At 42.9% G+C, this 21,478-nt stretch overlaps 2 protein-coding genes across 3 annotated transcripts in view; both read left to right on the top strand.

The window, feature by feature from the left end:
- rabgap1l (RAB GTPase activating protein 1-like) overlaps nt 1-21,478 on the top strand; it is a 106,915-nt gene that overhangs the window by 19,749 nt on the left and 65,688 nt on the right. For both annotated transcript variants that reach the window (XM_087830280.1, XM_087830279.1), the window contains exons 12-13: nt 4,152-4,245; nt 6,217-6,367. In XM_087830280.1, coding sequence (XP_087686406.1) covers nt 4,152-4,245; nt 6,217-6,367 — 245 coding nt within the window. The remainder of the gene's footprint in view (nt 1-4,151; nt 4,246-6,216; nt 6,368-21,478) is intronic.
- On the top strand, nt 14,763-20,582 carry gpr52 (G protein-coupled receptor 52). The gene has a single exon (XM_087830803.1). The coding sequence runs from the start codon at nt 15,299-15,301 to the stop codon at nt 16,406-16,408; it is 1,110 nt and encodes a 369-aa protein (XP_087686929.1). The 5' UTR covers nt 14,763-15,298; the 3' UTR covers nt 16,409-20,582.

Below are 21,478 nucleotides of genomic sequence, written 5' to 3'. Positions count from 1 at the left end.
TAGCATGGTGATATTTTGTTTGCTAATAATGTATGGATACAGGGACAGCAGAAATGGATATTTTGTTACAAAAAGGTTTTTGTGCTCTGACTTCAGAGCATGTTGATCCTTTTTCTGAGCAAGAATCCTGACATTCCTTCACTGTCCAAATGTGTTTAACTTGTTTTTGGCAGCAATAAACATGACAGTTTACTTATTTTAATTTAAGACATGTTTTATTTTAATTAAGTTTAAAACTTTTTTATTTAATGTAAAATTATATTTTGTTTTAATTTACTTTCAAATTCTTCAGTTGCTGAAGGGGCTGCATAGTTTTCATAAACTGCATAGTTCAGAATAGCTATAATTGTACCAGATGGTTGATTCAGTTAAGTTGGACTAGACTGTAATACAAACCGTTCAGTTTGTCAACAATCAAACTGAAATGAGAGAAAGACTGAGTGTGAGACTTTGATATTAGAGAAAATGAATATTGATAAAGTTTACCTTTATGTACAGAATCTGAATATCGCAAAATATTTTAAAAAATTGCAATAATATCGTATCGTGGGATGTATGGTGATTCCCACCTCTAATTACTACATGAAATTTTAGTTGTCAGAGTATAAAATAAAAGTTAAACTGTAACAGTTTGTTAAAAATAACAAGAATATTAAGAAATGGTAAAAAAAAATAGATACAGAGAGATGGCTACATGCAGAACAAACATATAACATTTGGCCTGCTTTAAAAAGTCATCATAGGTTAAATGTGTTGCTGACCTAACTTTACTTAATTCTCAGCCTATATTTACACACATGTTTAAACATCAGCTGCTCAGTTAAATCCGTTTAACTGCAGTGCTGCAAACAGCAAACGGGGACCATTGCAGTGTTGAAGTTTCACTGTAGCTCAGCGTATGTCGAGGATGTTTGCAGACAAGTCGGCCTTTTTCATGCAGGCCGCTTGAAGGTGCACCCTCTCTGTGACCGATTTCACCAGGTCGCAACCTCCAGCAGTCACTCAGCCGACCTTTGACCCAGCAACAGTGGCACAATGCACCGGGTTACAGAAACCAGGAGACGCGTAACTGGCTGAAATTGCACCAAAGCAGCGAATATGATGTCGCTTTGTTGTACGACACTGTTCACCCGGGTGAGAAGGGCCAGCATCTTCATCGTGCTCCTTTTAGTAATGTAGCAGCAACGGCAACTCATGGCTCTGCGTTGAAAAGAGCACTCTACTGTAGATGCAGATCATGGCTCTCACTGTGATCCTCACACTCCCACTAACCTCTCAGGTTTACACGTCAGCAGGTTCCATCTACACGGCAAACCAAAAACGTTTAATGTAATACAGTTTTATGTGATTTACTCTCAAAGCTGAAGTGAAATCGAAGTTTCTCTCCTCCTTGAACGGAAGACAAAAATTGTATTTCCTGTGTCCGTCTGCCGACTCGTTGAAGCCACCCAGGCATCCAGTGCTGAGAGCCTTTGAAAGGGCCTTTTTATAACGCCCCGCTTCTCCCCCAGAGCTGAAAATTGGAGGCGCTCGGGGCCGTGGAGGTGGAGGTCAGCCCCATTGTGTGCAGAAATGAATGCAGTCGGGGTGTAGATGCCACTGCTGTGGGCCCCCACAGCCCTCGCTACAATGTGGACGATGGCCCCAAAGCTGCTTTTCTTTGCTTTTCTTTCACATCATACTTTTTCTGTGCATCCGTGTGTGTTTTTATCAAACAATCACTTCATGTTCCTTTGGTTTATCACTTATTTGTTACAAAATGTAACACTGTGATCAGTCGAGGCTTGATCTGTTCACTGCACTGCTGTCATGTTAGGTTTGTAGTTCATTAGAGTAAAAGATGGAATTTAAACCATCTTCATGCTGTTAACTGGACATTTCTGCTTGCTTTAACATAGACGAACTAATCCATTAGTGCTTTCAACATGACATGAATCCCTCAGTCAGTGTGCAGCCCCGTCTGCAGATTAAAAGGTAAAGGTAATGGCCTTCGTCTTCAGTGCGCCGGCAGTTGGAATGCATTTGCGCTTCCTGGCCTTGGAAAATCTGAGGACAGAGGTAGCTGCTTTGTGCTGCGTCTGAGCCGTTTGAAAGGACTCATCAAGCATTTATAAAGACCTGAAAAGCTTCTGCTGAAGGCTTTGAGGACATATAGGAGCAGCAGTGCAGTCGGTGTAGTGGCTGCACAGAAAATGTCAGCCCGACACTTACCCTGTCATTTTCATCTCTGTGATATCATGAAAGAAACTATGACAGGTCTTCATTTTTGGACACATAGTGGGACTCATCACCATTAAGTTGATGTTAAGTTTTTTTTGGTTCAACGTTAATTTTACCTTTTTAAAAAATTATTTTCTATGTAAGGAAACACTTTTCTTTTAGTTTTGTCCTCTCGTTTTGTTTCTAGTTCACCGTTAAACAATATAAAACTGTATGAATAATCATGAAGCTCCATAATGAAGTAAGGCGCCCTCTAGTGCGTGCATCTGTCAGCACCTGTTTCTGTGCAGCAGACGCCACGTCCGTATCACAACATGCAGTGTGGATCTGTGCGTTTGCTCTCGTGAGTGCTTCCTGTGTGGGGATCAGCAGCAGAGCAGGCCAGACAGTCAATTAGTGCTTCTGCATCTAAACACAAGTGCCGTGCTGATTGCTTCTTGTCTGCCTCACGAACCATCAGGCAGAAGAACGGCAATAATGGAAGGTGTAGGCGCTGCACAGGCACTCCTTCCTCCATTTAAACTGTGAGATCAATATTAACAGGTTTGAAAATGTGCAGAGTAGCTTAATATGGATTTATTAGTTGGGTGCAGATATCGGAGAGAATATCTCATCTGCCTGGCTCTTGCACAGCAGTCACAGAAACAGTCACAGCGCTCCTGGTAGGTGGAAAAATGCTCAAACGCAAACTGTCGACACATTCAGCTTCACCTGGAGTTAAAGGTCAAGATGTTTGTCTCTGTAACGGCATGCTCAGGTATACAAAGGTATACATGCTCCTAACCAGAGATGGGCAGTAACACGTTACTGTAATCCGATTACTTTTTTCAAGTAACGAGTAAAGTAAGAGATTACTATTGCAAAAACGGTAATTAGATTACCGTTACTTTCCCGTAGGAACGCTGCGTTACTGCGTTACTAAAACCGTGATTTTTTTGCGAGAATGTCTCATGACAGTGACGTAAGCGAGTGCGACGTTTGTGACAACAGCTGTGTGCAGATCAACAATGGATCATATATCGAGTGCAGAGAGAGTATGAGCGTGCAGCGTTTAAAGCGTGGAAGTACTGACCTTACTTTGAGTTTGATTCCATAAAAAGTGACAAAAACATTAGTGTCCGTTGTGCGTGGGAAGAAAACTTCTTTTTACAGCGAAAAAACCCCTAAACTTCCAAACAAGCTCCGAGTAGCTACGACGTAATGGGAAACTCACAGAGAAACTCGCGGATTCTTCCACTGACCGCTGCACACCTGCACCAGGGTAACCCTCCGCCTACCCCACTCCTGCTTTACAGGTGAAAATAGAGCAACAGGACCGCTAGTCTTTGACTTTATTTATTTTCTGCTGTGTTTTACTTGCATCTATTTGAAAGACTGAGTGTAAACACAAAAAATATTTTATTTTATGTGCTGGAATGTGCAGAAAATAGGTTTAAATGTTAAACTAATTTCTTCCAGTCAGAGAATGTTGCAGATAATTTAATGTTTGCTTGATGCATAAAGTTAAAAGATTAAAACTAATAAAACAAGTTTTAAAAAGAGACTTTTCCATTTGATTACATTTTGTATGATGATTATGCAGAAAAAGTAGAATTGGGCTGAAAGATCTATCACTTTATCACCTATTCAGGTTGTAAATCGTGTTTTTAAAAAGTAACTAAGTAATTAATTACTTTTGAAAATAAGTAATCAGTAAAGTAACGGGATTACTTGTTTGGGGAAGTAATCAGTAATTAGTTACTGATTACTTTTTTCAAGTAACTTGAACAACACTGCTCCTAACACACATTAATATTGTTTTACTAGCTCGACTTCTCAGTTGATTGCAACTCTCATTACTTTCTTTCTGTATGTTACACGTTAACGTGACCCGTGCATTGCGATGGATCGTGAACCTCTACTTCACCGGCGTCCTGTTCTGTGTCTTGCAGATAGCGACAGTGAAATTTCCAGTGGAACCGGCGACGTTTCCAAAGACTGTCCTGAGAAAATCCTCGAGTCCTGGGGAGGAATCCTCAATAGATGGTGAGGCAAAAATGTGACAAAATATGTGAAGTGGCACTAAGCAGTGGAAGAGATGCACCATAGAGATCACAGTACCCACAATTCAACTGACCCAGCGTGACAATAGCTGGGTGGCAGTCTGCTTCAGCTGAGGGCAATGAACCTTCATCTGTAGCTTGACTGCTGCTAAGATTGTGATGCAGGTTGAAGAAAACTCTCGATTAGGGATGCACCGATACCACTTTTTTGGATACGAGTACGAGTACTTGCATTTCAGTACTCGCCGATACCGAGTACTTAATAAAAACATGATTTAAATTTACAGGTAACAGCTTTAGTCCTATAATTTAACAAAAAACAAACAAACAAGGGACTAGTTTGGAATTAAGAACATTTATTTAAAATGAAAAGCATGTTGTATGCAACATATTACAGAATAAATAATTATAAAAAAACAAAATTTAATTTTAAATTTGTTCGTTGGGGCCTGGGGGCGGGCACTCGGGGCCTGGGGGCGGGCACTCGCGCCTGTGATTAACCCCTTACATGCCGCTCAAACATAGACAGGTCTCAGACCGTGGTATCGGTCCTCGGTATCGGGGGACTTTTAACGAGTACTTTAGAAAATGTGGTATCGAGGCCGATACCAGATACCGGTATCGGTGCATTCCTACTCTCGATGATTGAAAAATAGGTAAAACTAAAGGAAATTGTCCGTTTAGGCTCATGTTAAATCCCAGTTTTTATTGATTTTAAAACGTTAAGCTTGATTCGTACAGCCAAGTGTTTCCAGCTGGACTGACTGCAGCTTTTAGTTGTTTGGTCAGATATTAAAGAAAGTGCAGAACATTTAGAATCGTTCGCTCCTCCTTAAAATCCAAAATCCAAGCTTCCTCTTGTGCAGAAAAGTCGGCTCCACTTTGCCTCATACACGGTGTGATTTCCACGACAGCACCTTGTCTGTTTTATGATCCCAGTTTTTATGGATCACCTACTCCATAGGTGTCAAACTCTGGCCCGTGGGCCAAATTTGGCCCGCAGCCTAATTACATTTGGCCCGCGAAGCCATACCAGATTACTATTAGAGCTGGCCTACTGGTATTATACAGCTAATATATATATTGTTTAGTATTAAGCTTTGCTTGTTCCATATTCAGTTTTTCAACAAAACGTGTTTGAGTCCATAAGAAAAGATTCATTCTTAAATCTGGAGGAAGATTTTTTTCAATAAATATCAATGTTAGCTCGCGACTTTGTTCCAGTTTTGGCCCACTGTGTATTTGAGTTTGACCCCCTGACCTACTCGAACTACAGCTGAGACATTTTAATGAATTACCCTGGTCTTTGTCCCAACTCCAAATGCAGCGAGCTAAAGCGGCGCCTAATAGAACGGCCAGTTTAACAAAAAAAGTTTTTATTTGTTACTTTTTAATTAATGTGTTGCAACAAAAAGCGTTTGTTACATTGTTACAGTAACTGCTGCTGACAAATTCAGCTTCAGACGCCGTCGTTAGAAAGTGAATAAGAGACGCTTTGAGTCCTCGGCCCGTTTGTCTTTCAGCTGCGTCGACATCACGAAGTGAATTTTGTTGGGGAAGTGCCTTCATACGCCTTCAATGAATGTGTCAGGAGAATATTTCAAGCATCATTAAAAAGAGATGACAGTGTGTTTTTCGTGCTGATGCACATCAGTGCTGCACTTTCTGCTGTTAGTGAAATAGTTTCATGACATTTGATCACTGCTGCTGTAATAAAGCAAAACATCAGTAACCTGAGTGAAGCTGAGTTATTGTAGCACAGCAGCAGGTGAAGCGCATGTTGTTGATTCTTTATCATTAAGATAAAGGTGCAAAATTAAAGCTCCTGTTGCGTCACAGCAAAGAAGTGATTGTCAAAGAGCTGCACGTAAGGTCAAAGTTCAAGTGGCTGAATCGACATTGTAAAATAATGTGTGTGTGTTTGTGTGTGTGTGTGTGTGTGTGTGTGTATCAGGCATGGGAACCTGTCCACTCGCCCGAAAGGTTTGTCCTCATTGGTCCGCAGCGGCATTCCTGAGCCACTCAGAGCTGAAGTCTGGCAGCTGCTGGCTGGTTGCCACGACAACCATGACCTGCTTGAGCACTACCGCATCCTCATCACCAAGGTAAACGCGCACACAGCAGGGATGGACAGCTGCTAATAAGAGTGCATTTCTAAAAGAAACACTGACGTAAGACGTCCTCACATCCTCGCTCAGCGCCGCGAGGCAGCAACATCCACGGTTTTCATTATATTTGACCCTAAGATCTGACGTCAGCACATTCCTCCTGTGAACATGAACCGTGAGAGTGTTTTCTTTGTGTCGATGTCGTACTTCCACGCTGTTAGCTGTAGCCGCCATTTTTGCCGTGCTTAAGTGAAAACCAGACGACGGGTGTGAGTCGTTACGAGATCTCGTCAGTGCGATGAGAGCGAATGAGGAAACGTGTTTCTGTACTGCGTACAAATCTGCGTCTCACCAACGCTTTCGTTACAGCTGAACTGTGTGTCCAGTCGGAGAAGGCTGTAATTTAGCGGTGACATTTAAACGCACGCGGCGCCGTCTCGGGACTGTGCCGGCTCGTGCTGCCCTTTGGCCTCCCACGGAGCTCGCAGGAATTCAAAGTGAATTTTTGGACCTTTAGTATTTAACTATTGTTGTTCTGGCTGCGTTCAGGTAGAACACACGGGCTTGAAGGGAGCTGCAGCGTCACGCTGGCTCTCCAGGCTTTCTTTTTCATAATGTGCCATTTAACTGTGGCTTTATTTACATACTTCTGTTATAGTTTCATCTGATCTTAACTTCTTATAAACGAGGAAGTCGAGCGCCCAACTGTACCTAAACGCGGCGACAGAAGGATGGAGATCTTCAGTTTCATTGGTAATAAAATAGTTTTTTCTCTTTGCAGCACAGTGAAAGCACCTGCCTCGATCAATAAGCACTAACAGAGAGAAAGCAATAGGGGTGTCGACATGAAGCGTGGAAAATTGAGCCGGCAAAGAGTGTGAACCCACAAATATTAGGTTTTAGTGACTGAAGGGAGAAAGGGACCGCGTGCAAATGCCAGGATGGTGACTTTCACTGCTGTGTGGATATCTCTGCTCCTTCTTTTCCTGTTGTCTTTATCCCTCGTCTGTCTTTTTCGTCTTCTTGCTCTTCTTAGCATTTGTTCCCTGTGCCCCTCTGTCTCCTATGCTCCTGTTACATAAGACTAAGCTTCTGTTGTTCAGCTCATTGCGCTGGCTTGGCTACGCCCACATCTTCTGTCTTGCTGGAGTAGTGATGGTATTGATAGGCGGTTGGTCGGGCTATTAATAGCTGCACCAAATGAATGGAGCTGAGGGAAGATGTAGCGGGGAGGGAAGAGAGGCAAAGACCAGCAACATGAAGGTGATGTGGAGCTCGTTTATACCTTTCTGGACCTTTAACGCTCAGCACCGTGTATCACCAGGAGCCGTGTTATGGACCTGTGGAAAAATCTATTTCCAAACCACTAATCTACTCAGCATTTAGCAGCATGTGACCCGTGGCGTGCTCGTATAATAGCGCGATACTTGCAATACACTTAAGTGTTGCACTGCTCTCATTTACAGTCGTCACACACAGAGTCGCAAATGCACACTGTGGCCTCGGGGCATCTGAGACATTCACAAATAACTTTCTGGGCTGGCGCAGCGCTGTGTTTGAGGTGGGGAACGGGGGGTTGCCGGTGACATTTGAACAACCTTTTCATGTCCCCAGAGCCGAACAAGCCCAAGGTGTGCCGCCACGCTTGAACCCACAGCTTAAAAAAGCTCAGCCGGCTATTTCCAGTCCTGCCATCCCAAAAACCAGACGCCGGGATCGCGTCTTAGCTTTGAAAGCTGTAATGGAAGCATGGAGGGGAACAGCAGGCAGGACCTCAGCTTGACCATCGCAGGACATTTCAAAGCTGCTAAACACTGAGCTGTGAATTATTCATTCATAGAAAGGCACCAAACTCAATCAAGCTAGCTTTGCAAAAGCAGTTTGTTCCTCTCTGTAACTTTGTTATTGACGTGTAATTCAATTATAACTATTTCACTTCGATGTTGTCATTAGATCCTATAGAAATAAAACTGGTCACCTGAAGCTGCTCTAATGTCGAGCCCAACATTTCAACAAATTCTTGCACCCATTTTCCTTAAAAAAACAAAAGAGGGTGGACCGCTGAAGACGTGCAGCGTGTTTAACCTCGTCTGTGACGATGAGCTTTTTCTGTGTGTCTTTTATTTCCCTGATCTTACCTGGTTTCCTCCCAGCACTTCTAAGGCGCTTTCCATTTCGGTGAGCAGCCAGCTCAGTGATGACATATAAAGTCTGTGTAATCAAAGGTAGCATCAGCCAAGCAGCCAGTCTGGAATAATACTACACCCACGCCTAATAACTCTCATAAAGCTACAGAGAGCACAATGTACATAAGAGAGGCTGCCATGGTAACTGTGAGGGTCAACAGACTTTTCTTTGCTTGAAGTTATCTCCATGACAATTCTGTGTCTCCTTTAGCCTTTGTCTCAGTCTTCCTTCGCTTAATGAGTTACTGTTCTGCCTTTGAAACCTGCAGTGGTTGTTTATGGATTTCACATAGTCACCGTGGCGACCGCTGCACGGTTTGAAGAGAAATCCACGTCTTATTTCACTAACATACATTCATTTTGTTGTCATGTGATCCTGAGTTTTCCAGTTTGTGCACACATACAGTATTTCAGTATTAGTGAAAGCTTTTCTCTCATCTTTTATATATGTTGACATTTTCATACTGACGATAAGTTTTCACCCTTGAAGTTTGAGGTTTCCCATCACTTATGTCTGAAAGACAAATCCCTGTGGTGGTGTCAGCCAATCAAAGCCTCTCGCACACATTCATACTAGGGCTGCCACGATTAGTCAACTAGTCACGATTACGTCGACTATCAAAATCGTCGACGACTAATTTAATAGTCGACGCGTCGTTTGAAGCTTTGTAAGATCACAAAAGACGCAGGAATAAGTAGTAGGATTTAAGAGTGTAATAACGGACTGAAACAGAAGATGGCAGCACTGCATGTACAAGGATACCAGCTGCCGTTAAACCCCGAAGAAGAAGAAGCTGTGTCCCAGAATTCATAGCGCAGCCCAGCTCAGTTTCCAACAATGGCGGCAGCTAGTTAGTTTTAATATTACTCTTATTATTCTTTCTGGGTCACAAAATAAACGTTTAACATATTTTCAGGCGAGAATGTAGCTGTGTAAACCTCAAATATCTGCTCAGTTTATCAAGACACCACATATTTTCAAAAGCGCTCCGACGTTTTCGGGGACGTCTGTTACCCACTAGCTCGATAGCTAGCCGGGGGCTAGGCTAACTAGAGCCTTGAGAACACTCCCGGCTAATCGTTTTCAAACCCACCGCCGTCTTTCGCTACTCAGGTTAAACATGATATATAAGTCACTTAGATAACTTAAAAATGTTATTGTTTGGCTTTTTCAGTATTTTATTTGTTCCTGAGTAAATCGGCTGAGTTTATTAAACTCCACCAAAGCAATCTGCACATTTAATTAAAATTTAATAAACTACCATCTTGTCTTTATTTTTAGTTAGCACCTTAAACACTTCAAGCTGTAAGCTAATGATAGTTATATAAGAGCAGATGCTGCTGGTGCAATAAGCTGTAGTTTTATGTACAATGGATGATGATCTGATTAGTCGACTAATGCAAAAGTAATCGGTGACTAGTCGACTATCAAAATAATCGTTTGTGGCAGCCCTAATTCGTACACACTCGCCTCGCTGTCCCGTCCTCCTTTATAGTATCTGTAGAGAACAGCTGCACGTCTGCAGTACAGCCAAGCAACACCGCTTCCTACAATATAGGTCTATTCACAGCACTCTCCCTCCTCGGGTCTGTGAGCCTGTCCATAATGCAGTTTCCAGTCTCCATTCACCGACAGTTTCCACAGTAGGAAAACCGTTGAGGATGTGCTGCCTCTGATCCACAGTGTCAGAAACATCGGTATCATTTCTGTAGTTACTGAAGGTTCGCTAAAAACTGACTCGATGACAGATTTGATGTTTACTGAGGACCCTTTGCTCTGTGTGTGTGTGTGTGTGTGTGTGTGTGTGTGTGTGTGTGTGTGTGCGCAGCTGAAATTATGTAATCAGTAATGTTAATGTGGGGCCGTTTGGACACGTCTGATTAGATGCAGAATTTTTAGTATTGAGTGAAATTAAGTTGCCATGCCAAAGTGCATAAAATGATTTTGGAGTTTTGCTGCTGTACAGTGATAATTGCATCGGCCGTCTGTGCTGACACTGATATGACGCCCGCATTTTTAGCCAACCTCATCTCTGGTCACTTCTTTGTCCAGCCCTCAGTGCTCTGTGTCTTTGCCTCCACTGCAGAGTCGCAGCAGCTCGTATCACCTCAATAAATCTGAACGACCTGCAATGAACAGCGTTTTCATCTGGGTGTTAGATTAATCTTACATGTGATTTGTCAGGATACAGCAGTAATGTTGTTTATCTGCAGATTAAGTGAGATAAAACTTAAAGCTGCTCTGGGATGGAATCATTTAGTATAATCAACAAAATCTTATTTCATATCCTTGAACTTCGAGACTCAACAAGGGACGTCCTGTTTAAAAACACCATTTGCAGAGTTCTGTTTGTAAGAGGGAGAACAAAGTAGTTGTTGCTACTTTATTTTTGTTGTAGGGATGAAGTGATTAATTGGTGTGTTGAATGTAACGGCGAACAGCCTGCTGCTTTCTTTACCGCGCTCTGGATAAACCACCAGGCCAAACACCTTTTAATGTAGATATAAACTCCCTGCTTATGCTGGTACATTGCTGTTTAGACTGAAATCAGCAGGAGCCCAGGCATGGAGGAGGGAGGGATGCTGGGAAGCAGTGAAAGGTGAATCAGCCTCCGCCTTTGTTTCCAAGTGGCCCCGCTGGCTTTGTTTTGGAGCAGAATGAATTATTAACGGTGGCCTTCTGGTCGTGTTTTTCATCAGTGTCCACCTCCAAAGGTAAAGAGCGCTGTGATGAGAGATCTCCATTGACTGGCTCCTTCCACGGTCACAGCACAACCTGAACGTCACCTGATCTATTTTAGTTTTTTGAGTTTATTGACCTGTTTCAGTAGAATCGAGTCTCATTTTGACTCGAGCATACCGACGTCTATATTTAGTCAAATTGTAACAGTTTTCTAGAGTAACGGCTAACAACATAGCGTTACCAAATAAATAGTGTATTCAGTATGATGTTATTTCCCACTGCCTGTCTTTGCAACCTCAAGTCAAAGTTAATTGTGGTGCACTTTCTGATAGACTTGATGTCACCTTAAAAATGAGGGTTTAGACATTACGCTACTATTAAAGTCAAATACTAAAATTGATTTAATAATCATGAATGATGTCGTAGTTTATCAAATCAAATTAAAATTTATTTATGTAGCACATATTAAAACAACAATGTGCTTCACAGTCAGTAAAAGCATGAGACAATTAAAACAAACAATAAAACAGGACAACAAACAATAGGTAACAACACAACAAGCTAGAACAGTAACCTGTTAGAATCAAAAGCCAAAGTAAAAAGATGAGTTTTAAGACGTGATTTAAAAGACTGGATCGACTCGGCAGTACGAACATGAACAGGGAGGTTATTCTAGAGTCTGGGTGCCACGGTTGCAACGGCCCGGTCACCTCTCGACTTGATTCGAGTCCTAGGTTGTGCTGGGAGCCTGTGATTGGACGATCTAAGTGCTCTGTTGGGATTGTATAAGTGGAGGAGTTCAGAAAGATAGCTGGGCGCTAAATTATTCAGAATGTTAAATATCGTATAGATTTTAAAATTCTTTTGTTCACTTTTAATAAGGAGCCAATGTAGTTTGGCTAAAATTGGAGTGATGTGTTCATAGATTCTCATATCTGTTAAAAGGCGCGCAGCTGCATTTTGAATTAACTGAAGCCGGCAAAGAGAAGAGTGTTGGAGGGCCGAGTAGAGGCAGTTACAGTCGTCCAGTCTGGATGTGATAAATGCGTGGACAAGCTTATAGGTTATAATTACTAATATAAACAGAAATATTTACAATGAGAAACTCTTACGTTCTGTTTTGACCCCATGAGCTATAATCTGTTTAAAGTCATCAAGCCTTTCTTCAGCTTTGTCCTGTCATAAGCTGCTGCATTACTGAAGAAATGAAATCGCAGGAGCTCCTATTATCATAAGATCATACACATTTACCATTATATCTCAATAGCAGTGTTTCTTGAAGCTGCATCCCCCCGTTTTATTCAGGTGATGCATTTGTTTGTTCTGTCGCTCTGTGTGGCTTTGGCCTATTGTAGATTTTTATTATTATTTTTTAATATAACAGCTGAGCTGAGCTCATATGCTTCACAGTAACCGTGCTCGCTCGCTGGCTTATTTCAGTCCACGCCACGGTTGCTCCGTTCAGACGTTAATGTGTCGGTTTGTTTTCCAGAGTCATTAAAGTTGTTTTCTAGATGTGTGCAGTAAAACACTTTCCTGTCAAAATGACCACTCAATGACTTTAATGGTTTCTCAGTAATATTAACAAAGTTTCAGTTGTGTATGCATGGTGCTGGCAGGTTTCTTTCCATCCACTCTTTAGATTAGCCAATTTACTGTCACTCGATCCCTTTCAGGATGCTCCCAACTGGCTGAAACACCTGGCAACTGTAACTAAGGGGCAGAGATAAGTGTGCTGAGCTGTTGGTAAATAAAGAAAAGAAACCTGGAGTCTGTTTGGATAATGCAGAAGATGCATTTTCCAATAATTAAGATGCTTCTTATCATACTGGAGGTTAACTGAGTGTTCATGTACATTATGTACACTTTGTTTGTGGCAAGCTGAGACCGAACACTGTACATATTATGACTCACCGATGTTATGAAATTTGAATATTTTTAGTAGTTTTTGTTTGTTTTGTTTTTAAATACATAAAGCTGCTCAACTGCAGTTAAAATGTGAAAGTGTATGTTTATGGTATGTGTGCAATGAAGGGCTGAAGGGAGAAAAAGTGAGAAGAGCTTCACTTAATAGAAATGGAGTTTGAGAGATAAGTGATATGTAAATAGGAAATGTATCCAAATGTACCTCTGGGAGAAAGCCAGTCTGAGGCAGGATAATGTGGCAGGGAGCCTCAGGTGCAGCTGGGAGGGGAGGAGGCAGGGCTGTGAGCAGCGAGGAGGAGGGAGTGTGTGTGAGTGTGTGTGTGAGTGTGTGTGTGGAGAGAGAGACTGGAGTGTGCAAGCTAGAGAGATTGTGTGGTGAGGGAGGGAGGGAAGTGTAAGCCAGTCACAGCATCTCTCCTCACTGCACCAGGGCTGAGGGACTCTCCATCCCCTCGCTTCTCTCGCTGCAGATTTAACTCATTTCCATCAGCGCAGTCATCCCCCCCCCTTTTTTTGCCTTTCATTTTTACTTGCTGCTTTGGACAGATGCATTCACATCCTTCAGTGTGCCAGGATCGGAGGAATTATTAATTAAAAACGTTTTGGTTTTTTTTCTGCTTATCCAAAATAAAAGGGAGCATTTTCAAAAAGAGACCGGGACTCCGACTGGGACTTTTCTTCTCTTTATGCTGCTGGAGCGGATTCCCTTTTGTTGTACCGTCAGTGTTTTGTTCAGGCGACAGCTGTACTGAGAGAAGAGTTGGACCCCCTCCACAACACTTGAAAGGACTAAGGCAACTTGGAAAATCTGCGGCTGCATTAAGCACTTGAGGACAAGGTCCCGAGCCCTTCTACGTGCTGCCAGATTTTCAAGAACACCACAATGAAAATGGAAGTGTCGGGATTTGTTGGGTAAATAAGCCGACTGTCGATTCATTCCCCTCTCTGCAAGTGTCTGCGACAGGATTGCTGTGGAGTCAAAGTGATTGGAGCGCTGAGTTATTCAGGTGGCCTCTCATTTCTCCTGGAAAGTCCTCACGTCTGCCTGCACGGGAGTCTGACATCAAACGCTCATCAGCCGCTCGACTCTTACGTTGGTTCGTCTTTTTCACAACTTGCAGTCCAGAACGCTGAGAGGCAAGTTTGCACATTTGGATTTAAACTTCACATCGTCGGCAGAAGTCATCTGGACGTTGGGATGCTTTACCTCATGCTGCCTAGGGATGCCTTGTAAACACATTTCCCCTCACCACTGTGTGTGCTGAGAGAGCTGTGACATTATCTCCCGCGGAGATCCCCATGTTGTTCTAGCCCGTGTCTGTGTTTTGATTCAGACAATAGCTGGGCATACACGGGCTCCAGACACTGGCCGGAGGACCACCAAAATAAGGGAAGCCTGCGGTCACATAGTAAACACTCTGGCACACAGTGAGACTTTGGATTGTAATAAAGGTTTGATTTAAAGAAATGAATTTACTTATACGTCGCTGATGCTTTAATTAAACATAGCGATGACCTAAAATGTGTTTTGGAGCCACAGCAGCACCCAGAAAATCTCAGCTGTTCTTAAGGAGCTCCATATTTGTTTGATGTGATGAGTGGAGCTTTGGACTTCGTGCTTTAACCTTGTGTGATTTCCTCCCTCGCATCATCTTTGCTCTCTGCCCTTGCGAGGACATCTCCTGCCCTCAGCCTCCTGGTGGCAACTCTCATTTAAATCAGACGATGAGGCCACCGACTGCAAGGCAGAGCGGCGAGTGAGCTCACCGCCGGGATACGTGCTGGCCGAAGCTTTAGGTTTACTGAAGGAATGCACCTTTCTTCATACTACTGACCGCTGCCCACCCACTACTTCCACTGACCATGCATTATTGGAAAGGAGAGGCGAACGGGTTGTCCTACGCTGCTGGCGGCTGCATTGATTTTCCTCCAGTCTGCGTTCATTTGATCGAGACCGAGCAGCGACATGAGAGTAAGGCGAACGAAAGCGTGGGCACGCCAGGGAGCATGTTGAGCTCTGTGAACTGAGATCGGCTGCAGACGCCTGGCGAAAAACAGGAGGGAGGCAGGAGAATCTCCAGTTTGGGCCCAGCTGCCTTTATGGGTGACACGCCGCAGTCCTGACCCAGAACAATGAACCAGTCTGAACTGACAACAGACCCTTCGATCACTGCCAACATCAGCCATGGAGGCTCGGTTCCTGGCAGGGCCTCGAACCACTCCTGCCCCTTGGGCTGGGGGCTGAACGGAGGCCTGGATGCTTGTATTCTGGAGACCGCTGTCATCGTGCTGCTAACTGTGCTGATTATTGCCGGGAACTTGACGGTGATCTTTGTGTTCCACTGCGCCCCTCTGCTGCACCACTACACCACCAGCTACTTCATCCAGACCATGGCCTACGCCGACCTGCTGGTGGGGCTCAGCTGCTTGGTGCCCACCCTGTCGTTACTCCACTACCCAACCAGTGTCCAGGAGCCAGTCACATGCCAAGTTTTCAGCTACGTCATCTCTGTTCTGAAGAGTGTTTCAATGGCCTGCTTGGCCTGCATCAGCGTGGACCGGTACCTGGCTATAACCAAGCCGCTGTCCTACAACCAGCTGGTGACGCCGTGCCGCCTACGAGGCTGCATCACTCTCATCTGGGTCTACTCCAGCCTGATTTTCTCCCCCTCCTTCTTCGGTTGGGGTAAGCCGGGCTATCACGGGGATATTTTCGAGTGGTGCGCACACTCTTGGCCCACCTCCGCCCTCTTCACAGGCTTCGTGGTGTGCTTGCTCTACGCGCCTGCTGCCCTTGTGGTCTGCTTTACCTATTACCACATCTTCCGCATTTGTCAGCAACACAACAGGGAGATCAGCGAACGACGTGCACGTTTCCCCAGCCAGGAGATGGAGGCCGGTGAAGGGAATGGCGGCGGGCATCACGGGCCGGATCGGCGCTACGCGATGGTACTCTTTCGCATTACCAGTGTTTTCTATATGCTTTGGCTGCCCTACATAATCTACTTTCTTCTAGAAAGCTCCCACGTGCTGGACAGCCCTGCCCTCTCCTTCATAACAACCTGGCTGGCCATTAGCAACAGCTTTTGCAACTGTGTCATCTACAGCCTGTCTAACAGCGTGTTCCGGCTCGGCATGCGTCGGCTCTCGCAGACCATTTGCTCCTTCAGCCACTGTGCTGCAGATGACCGGGACTTCGGCGAGCCTAAACCGAGAAAGAGGGCAAACTCGTGCTCCATCTGAAGCCATGTCTCCTACAGGATGAGGAAATAAGAATCCCAGCATGCTTAGCAGCTAGTTAACTCGTAGTTAAATTGGCAGGGCTCAGTGGATAACTGTATCAACCTTTTTAGCTGATAACTGTGACATTATCCCAGGCACTGGTAATTGCATTAAAACCCTTTCAAGGAGATGAATGCAGCATCTAAACTGAGATTTCTGCGGTGGCTTTTACTCTACAGCGAAGGCTCTCGTAGCCTTTACATCTCTGTGCACATCATCGATGAGATCGCATCTACCGGAAAGACAAAACTGTAAATGCCAGAACATTCATAGATATCTCCTCACAAATCAAATGTGACCGTTTCATGTCTGTTAACCTTTGCTAGTGGTTGTGATTCAGAGCAACCGTCTAATGGATGTCTTCATGCTCTTTGTGTCTGTCATCAGTAGATACAGTGTAATCTACAGTTGTGCTCACAGACCTGTTTAAAGGTTCTAAGTGGATATTAGACGTATCCATATAAATGTTACAATGTTACAGCCAGTGTGCTGCTGGGACAAATACGACGGAAAATGGCTTCGACTGTTTTTAAGAAGGAAGTGAGTCAGGTGTTCTGCTCCCCCCCCCCTTGATTGGGTGATCAGTTGAAATTTAAGCTGAAGATTTTACATGAATAAGTGCTGCTAATCTTAGAAAGTAAACTTAATGTAATTCTGTTCTGACAGTATGCAGATCATATCTCATCTACCAAGGGACGGTGCAGCTTTAGCACTAAAACCTTTAAATGAACAAAATTGCGTAACAGTTATTTATTGCTGCTCATCAAATGTCCATGAGTTCAGGTGCTGCTGTGATTGGGCCTGTACGAGATTGTTAAACAACTTTAACATGACCTGAATATCATCAGCTGATTTGTGCTCCCCCCTCTACAAAGCACTGGAACAAAGGCTACGTCAGGCTTAGCATAGATTCATACTATGACGCTTAACTGAAGTCAGTAAAATAGTGCAAGCTCTCCCTCTGTGCTTTGTATTCCACAAGCATCAGAAACCCCCCCCCCCCCCAGTGATTCAGCGTTCCTGATGTTCCCATTATGAGTGTTCAGTCAGTTTGATGCATGACTTTATGATTTTGAAGCAGCCAATAAATATCTTTTCTTTCTACAAATGACAGCTGGATTGTGAACCCACAGACGAAGATGCAGTATAAGTGTCACTGTCCAAGTCTTTTCTTCATGAGCTGCTTTGAGGATGCAGATGTTTTACTGTTGGATGCTTTGAACCCACTGACACATTCTCACTGGTGTGGGGCCGAAGATGTCACAAGTTTCTTGTGCTTTGGGGGGCTCACGTGAAGGATCTTATTGAGATTACGGGCTGGGATTGATGTGACCAGTTGTGTAAACGTTTAAGGCTATTGGTTGTTTACCTCGTCTTTGTTCGTTGAGCTGGTCATCTGGCGGTGCGCTTTATTTTTGCCTCGTCTTTTATTTCTCCCACTTCTGAAATAGACGTGAGAATCTATATAACAGACTGACTCAGCACAGTAGTGTAGTCATTCCACTTTGTATAAAATGCATTTTTATTTTCATTTGTCAAATGAAAATAAAAATGCATTTTATTTTATGTCAAATGAGAATATTAATTTCACATTAATACAGCAGCAGTCTTTAGCCAAATTACCATTTGGCTCCTGTAGTCGTGTCAGCAGTTTGTGGTTTAGGCCCTTAGTGCATAACGGCCACGCAGGAAACCAGGAGACACAGCAAACACAGCTCCCAGATACTGTAAGTGTCCGATCTACTGCTGCGCGACACTTTGTGTAGACCAGGGGTGTCCAGCTCCAGGCCTCGAGGTCTCCTGCAGGCTTTAGATGTCCTTGATCCAACACAGCTGATTTAAACGGCTAAATGACCTCGTCAACATGTCTTGAAGGTCTCCAGAGGCCCTGCAGGACACCGACCAGTGTCCAGCAGCTAGATCATCCCATCATTTTAAGGCTGCTTTACTCTAGAGCCAGTAAAACTGAGTCTTATTCTCGTTGACATGGAGTATGTGAGCATTCCAGTTTAGTCTTTCTGGCCACCCTATAAATTTAAGCTAAAATCATTGTAATGAGATCTTAGTCTCTCTTGATTAATCCTCAGGCTGTGGTGTCGTCACCGGCCTGTGGTCAGTCTCAATTTGTTCCGGGAGCAACTAATAATGTTTATTCATATAGTTTACTGTAACTGCTGTTATTTTTTGTTTGGGGTTATTCAAATAAGTGAAATTGGAGGCAGATGCTCCAAAAAAATGAGGCAAAAGTGAAAAGCTGTGGACATGTGTGCAGGTCCTCAGAGGAACCGCCACATTCTTCAAAACTCCACTTTGGTCGATGGTGTTGGATTTCAAACAGTTGCAACTTTAATGCAACGTTAATGCATTATAGATTGTTTTATGTGCCTAAAGGTGTATTTTGTAGGAAAAGTGTATTTTATCTCGAGAATAATTGCCATCACATGGTCATGCTGCACTTTTTAAAAACATTTCACGAACCGTGTGAAACTTTAACATCCGAGGAAACGTCGTCACTGCGTTTAGCTTTTTAAGTTCAAGAGGGTCGAAAATGGGTCGTTTCATAACTTTATCAGCGTTGATGTGATTTCTGACTTCCATGTTCTGCTATTTGATATCTACATTTATAGAAATGTCCAAGTGAACTCCAACAGCCATACGATCTGGCATATATGAGGTATAACAGTAGGGACTGTGTCAAATACTAGACTTAAAATATTCTATATATATTTTATTTTGATAGCTCGTGTTTTTGTATTCACTTTGGGAGCGTATTAGTCGGGTAGTAGATGAAATTATTATGACCTGTAAAATCTTCAATGTGGTGACAAACGATAACACGAAAGCAAATAATGACATAAAATAAAATAGAGCAAAATGTTTAAGAACATTTAAAGTGGAGATGAAGACGCACACGTGTTCATGCCTTTGTAGGCTTTCATGTAGCAGGTCATGTGAAACGTGGTCCTGGCACGAGGTTTCAATCAAAGTGTTTAATAATCAATGATTTGTGTGTCTGTGTTACACTGACCAAACTGAAGTGGTATTAAAACATCAGAGCTGTTACGTCACCTTCCTTTTAAGTGCTTTGATAGAAGCTTTTAGTAAAAAGTGTTTAAAGGAAATATTATATATTTATTTAATTTATGTTTGAATCTTTATACAATATACTGCATATGAGTATGTAGTGCGTGTATCTGTTGTTGCTGTACAGCCAAAAAACGTTCTGGCAGGTGTTGTGGACCCGTTTTCGTTAACTCACCTAGGCTGATGTTCGAGTAGGAGGCGAGTGTGTTAAATTGCACAGTATCTATTTTTTTAATTTGAAATTTTGTCAAAAGGTTTTTGCTGTTGCTGCCAACCTAATAAAGGTGAAAATAGTCGACATTGATTTTGGACAGCGTGTGTTTCTGTGTATCAGTAGCTGCATTCAAAATGTTGCAGAAAGTGGAAACATGTGTTTTTACTTTGTGGCTGAATCATTAGAGGTGGGAATCACCACACATCCCACGATACGATATTATCACAATACTTAACGCACGATACGATATTATTGCAATTTTTAAAATATTTTGCGATATTCAGATTCTGTACATAAAGGTAAACTTTATCAATATTCATTTTCTCTAATATCAAAGTCTCACACTCAGTCTTTCTCTCATTTCAGTTTGATTGTTGACAAACTGAACGGTTTGTATTACAGTCTAGTCCAACTTAACTGAATCAACCATCTGGTACAATTATAGCTATTCTGAACTATGCAGTTTATGAAAACTATGCAGCCCCTTCAGCAACTGAAGAATTTGAAAGTAAATTAAAACAAAATATAATTTTACATTAAATAAAAAAGTTTTAAACTTAATTAAAATAAAACATGTCTTAAATTAAAATAAGTAAACTGTCATGTTTATTAAACACATTTGGACAGTGAAGGAATGTCAGGATTCTTGCTCAGAAAAAGGATCAACATGCTCTGAAGTCAGAGCACAAAAACCTTTTTGTAACAAAATATCGATTTCTGCTGTTCCTGTATCCATACATTATTAGCAAACAAAATATCACCATGCTACACAGTATCCATTTTTCCCCCACCCCTACGAATCATGTGATTAGCTCACACCTGCCTCAGCAAACATGGGCGACGGCGCGACGCTTTCATGTACAAGTCGTTTTTGAAACGTTCTCAATGTGTAACAGAAAGGAAGCCGTGCACATTTATAAATAACATAAATCCAGGAACAGAGGAGGGAAAATAAATCTACATCTCGTCTTCTGACTCCTTGCAGAGAAAGAATGGAATGAAAATTGCAACCTTGTGCAACCGCAGCCTACACGAGTGACTCTCATCACTTCTGTAATGATCAGTTTAAGCTCTGAGGTTGGATCCCTCTTAGTTATACATGTGCTGATACACCTGTGTGTACATGTGGATGCAGCATATCCAGCCTAAAGTTATATCTTCAGCCTACACAGCAAACGCAGTAAATGACAAACAGATGAGGTAAAGATTCATCTGTCAGACGTCTTTATTCTCCTGATCTCTGCCACAGACGAGTCGTTCTTTTACTGGATAAAACTGATGAAATCAACAGATTTCATATGATAAAGTTGTCTGTTTAAATCAGCCTTTCAGATTTATTATGCTTTTAGACTGCGAGTGACTTTCTCAGCAGCCGTAAACCCTCTGTCATCACCTAGTGGACAGAGAAGCAGGAGGAGACGGAGAGCTTTCTGGAAGAAGTCTCGCCAAAGCAGCTGACTGAGAGGAATGACCGATTCAGTTGGTCCAATGAGAAGTGCTCAGATTACATTTATATTACAAGTAATGAACCAAATGTAGTTACCGCAGAGAGGCAAACTGTCGCATCCAAACTGACAGTCAAGCCGTGAGCAGCTTCCCAGTCCAGGCCCACTCGATGTTCACGGCCAATGCTATATCAGGAATTCCCTTTTATTTCCACAAATTGCAGCACTTGCCTCACGTCCTCGTTCCCTCTCCATCCTGCCACTCTGCTTCTTCCGTCTCGATTGAGA

This window comes from Neolamprologus brichardi, chromosome 17 (assembly GCF_056152115.1).
Source record: "Neolamprologus brichardi isolate AB-2024 chromosome 17, ASM5615211v1, whole genome shotgun sequence".
Lineage (NCBI taxonomy): Eukaryota > Metazoa > Chordata > Actinopteri > Cichliformes > Cichlidae > Neolamprologus > Neolamprologus brichardi.
The sequence above is the reverse complement of the archived record's forward strand: the minus strand, read 5'-3'. Positions and strand labels throughout refer to the sequence as shown.

What these genes read in the sequence shown, in the direction of transcription:
- gpr52 (XM_087830803.1), top strand. Translation starts at nt 15,299, where the DNA reads ATGAACCAGTCTGAACTGACAACAGACCCTTCGATCACTGCCAACATC.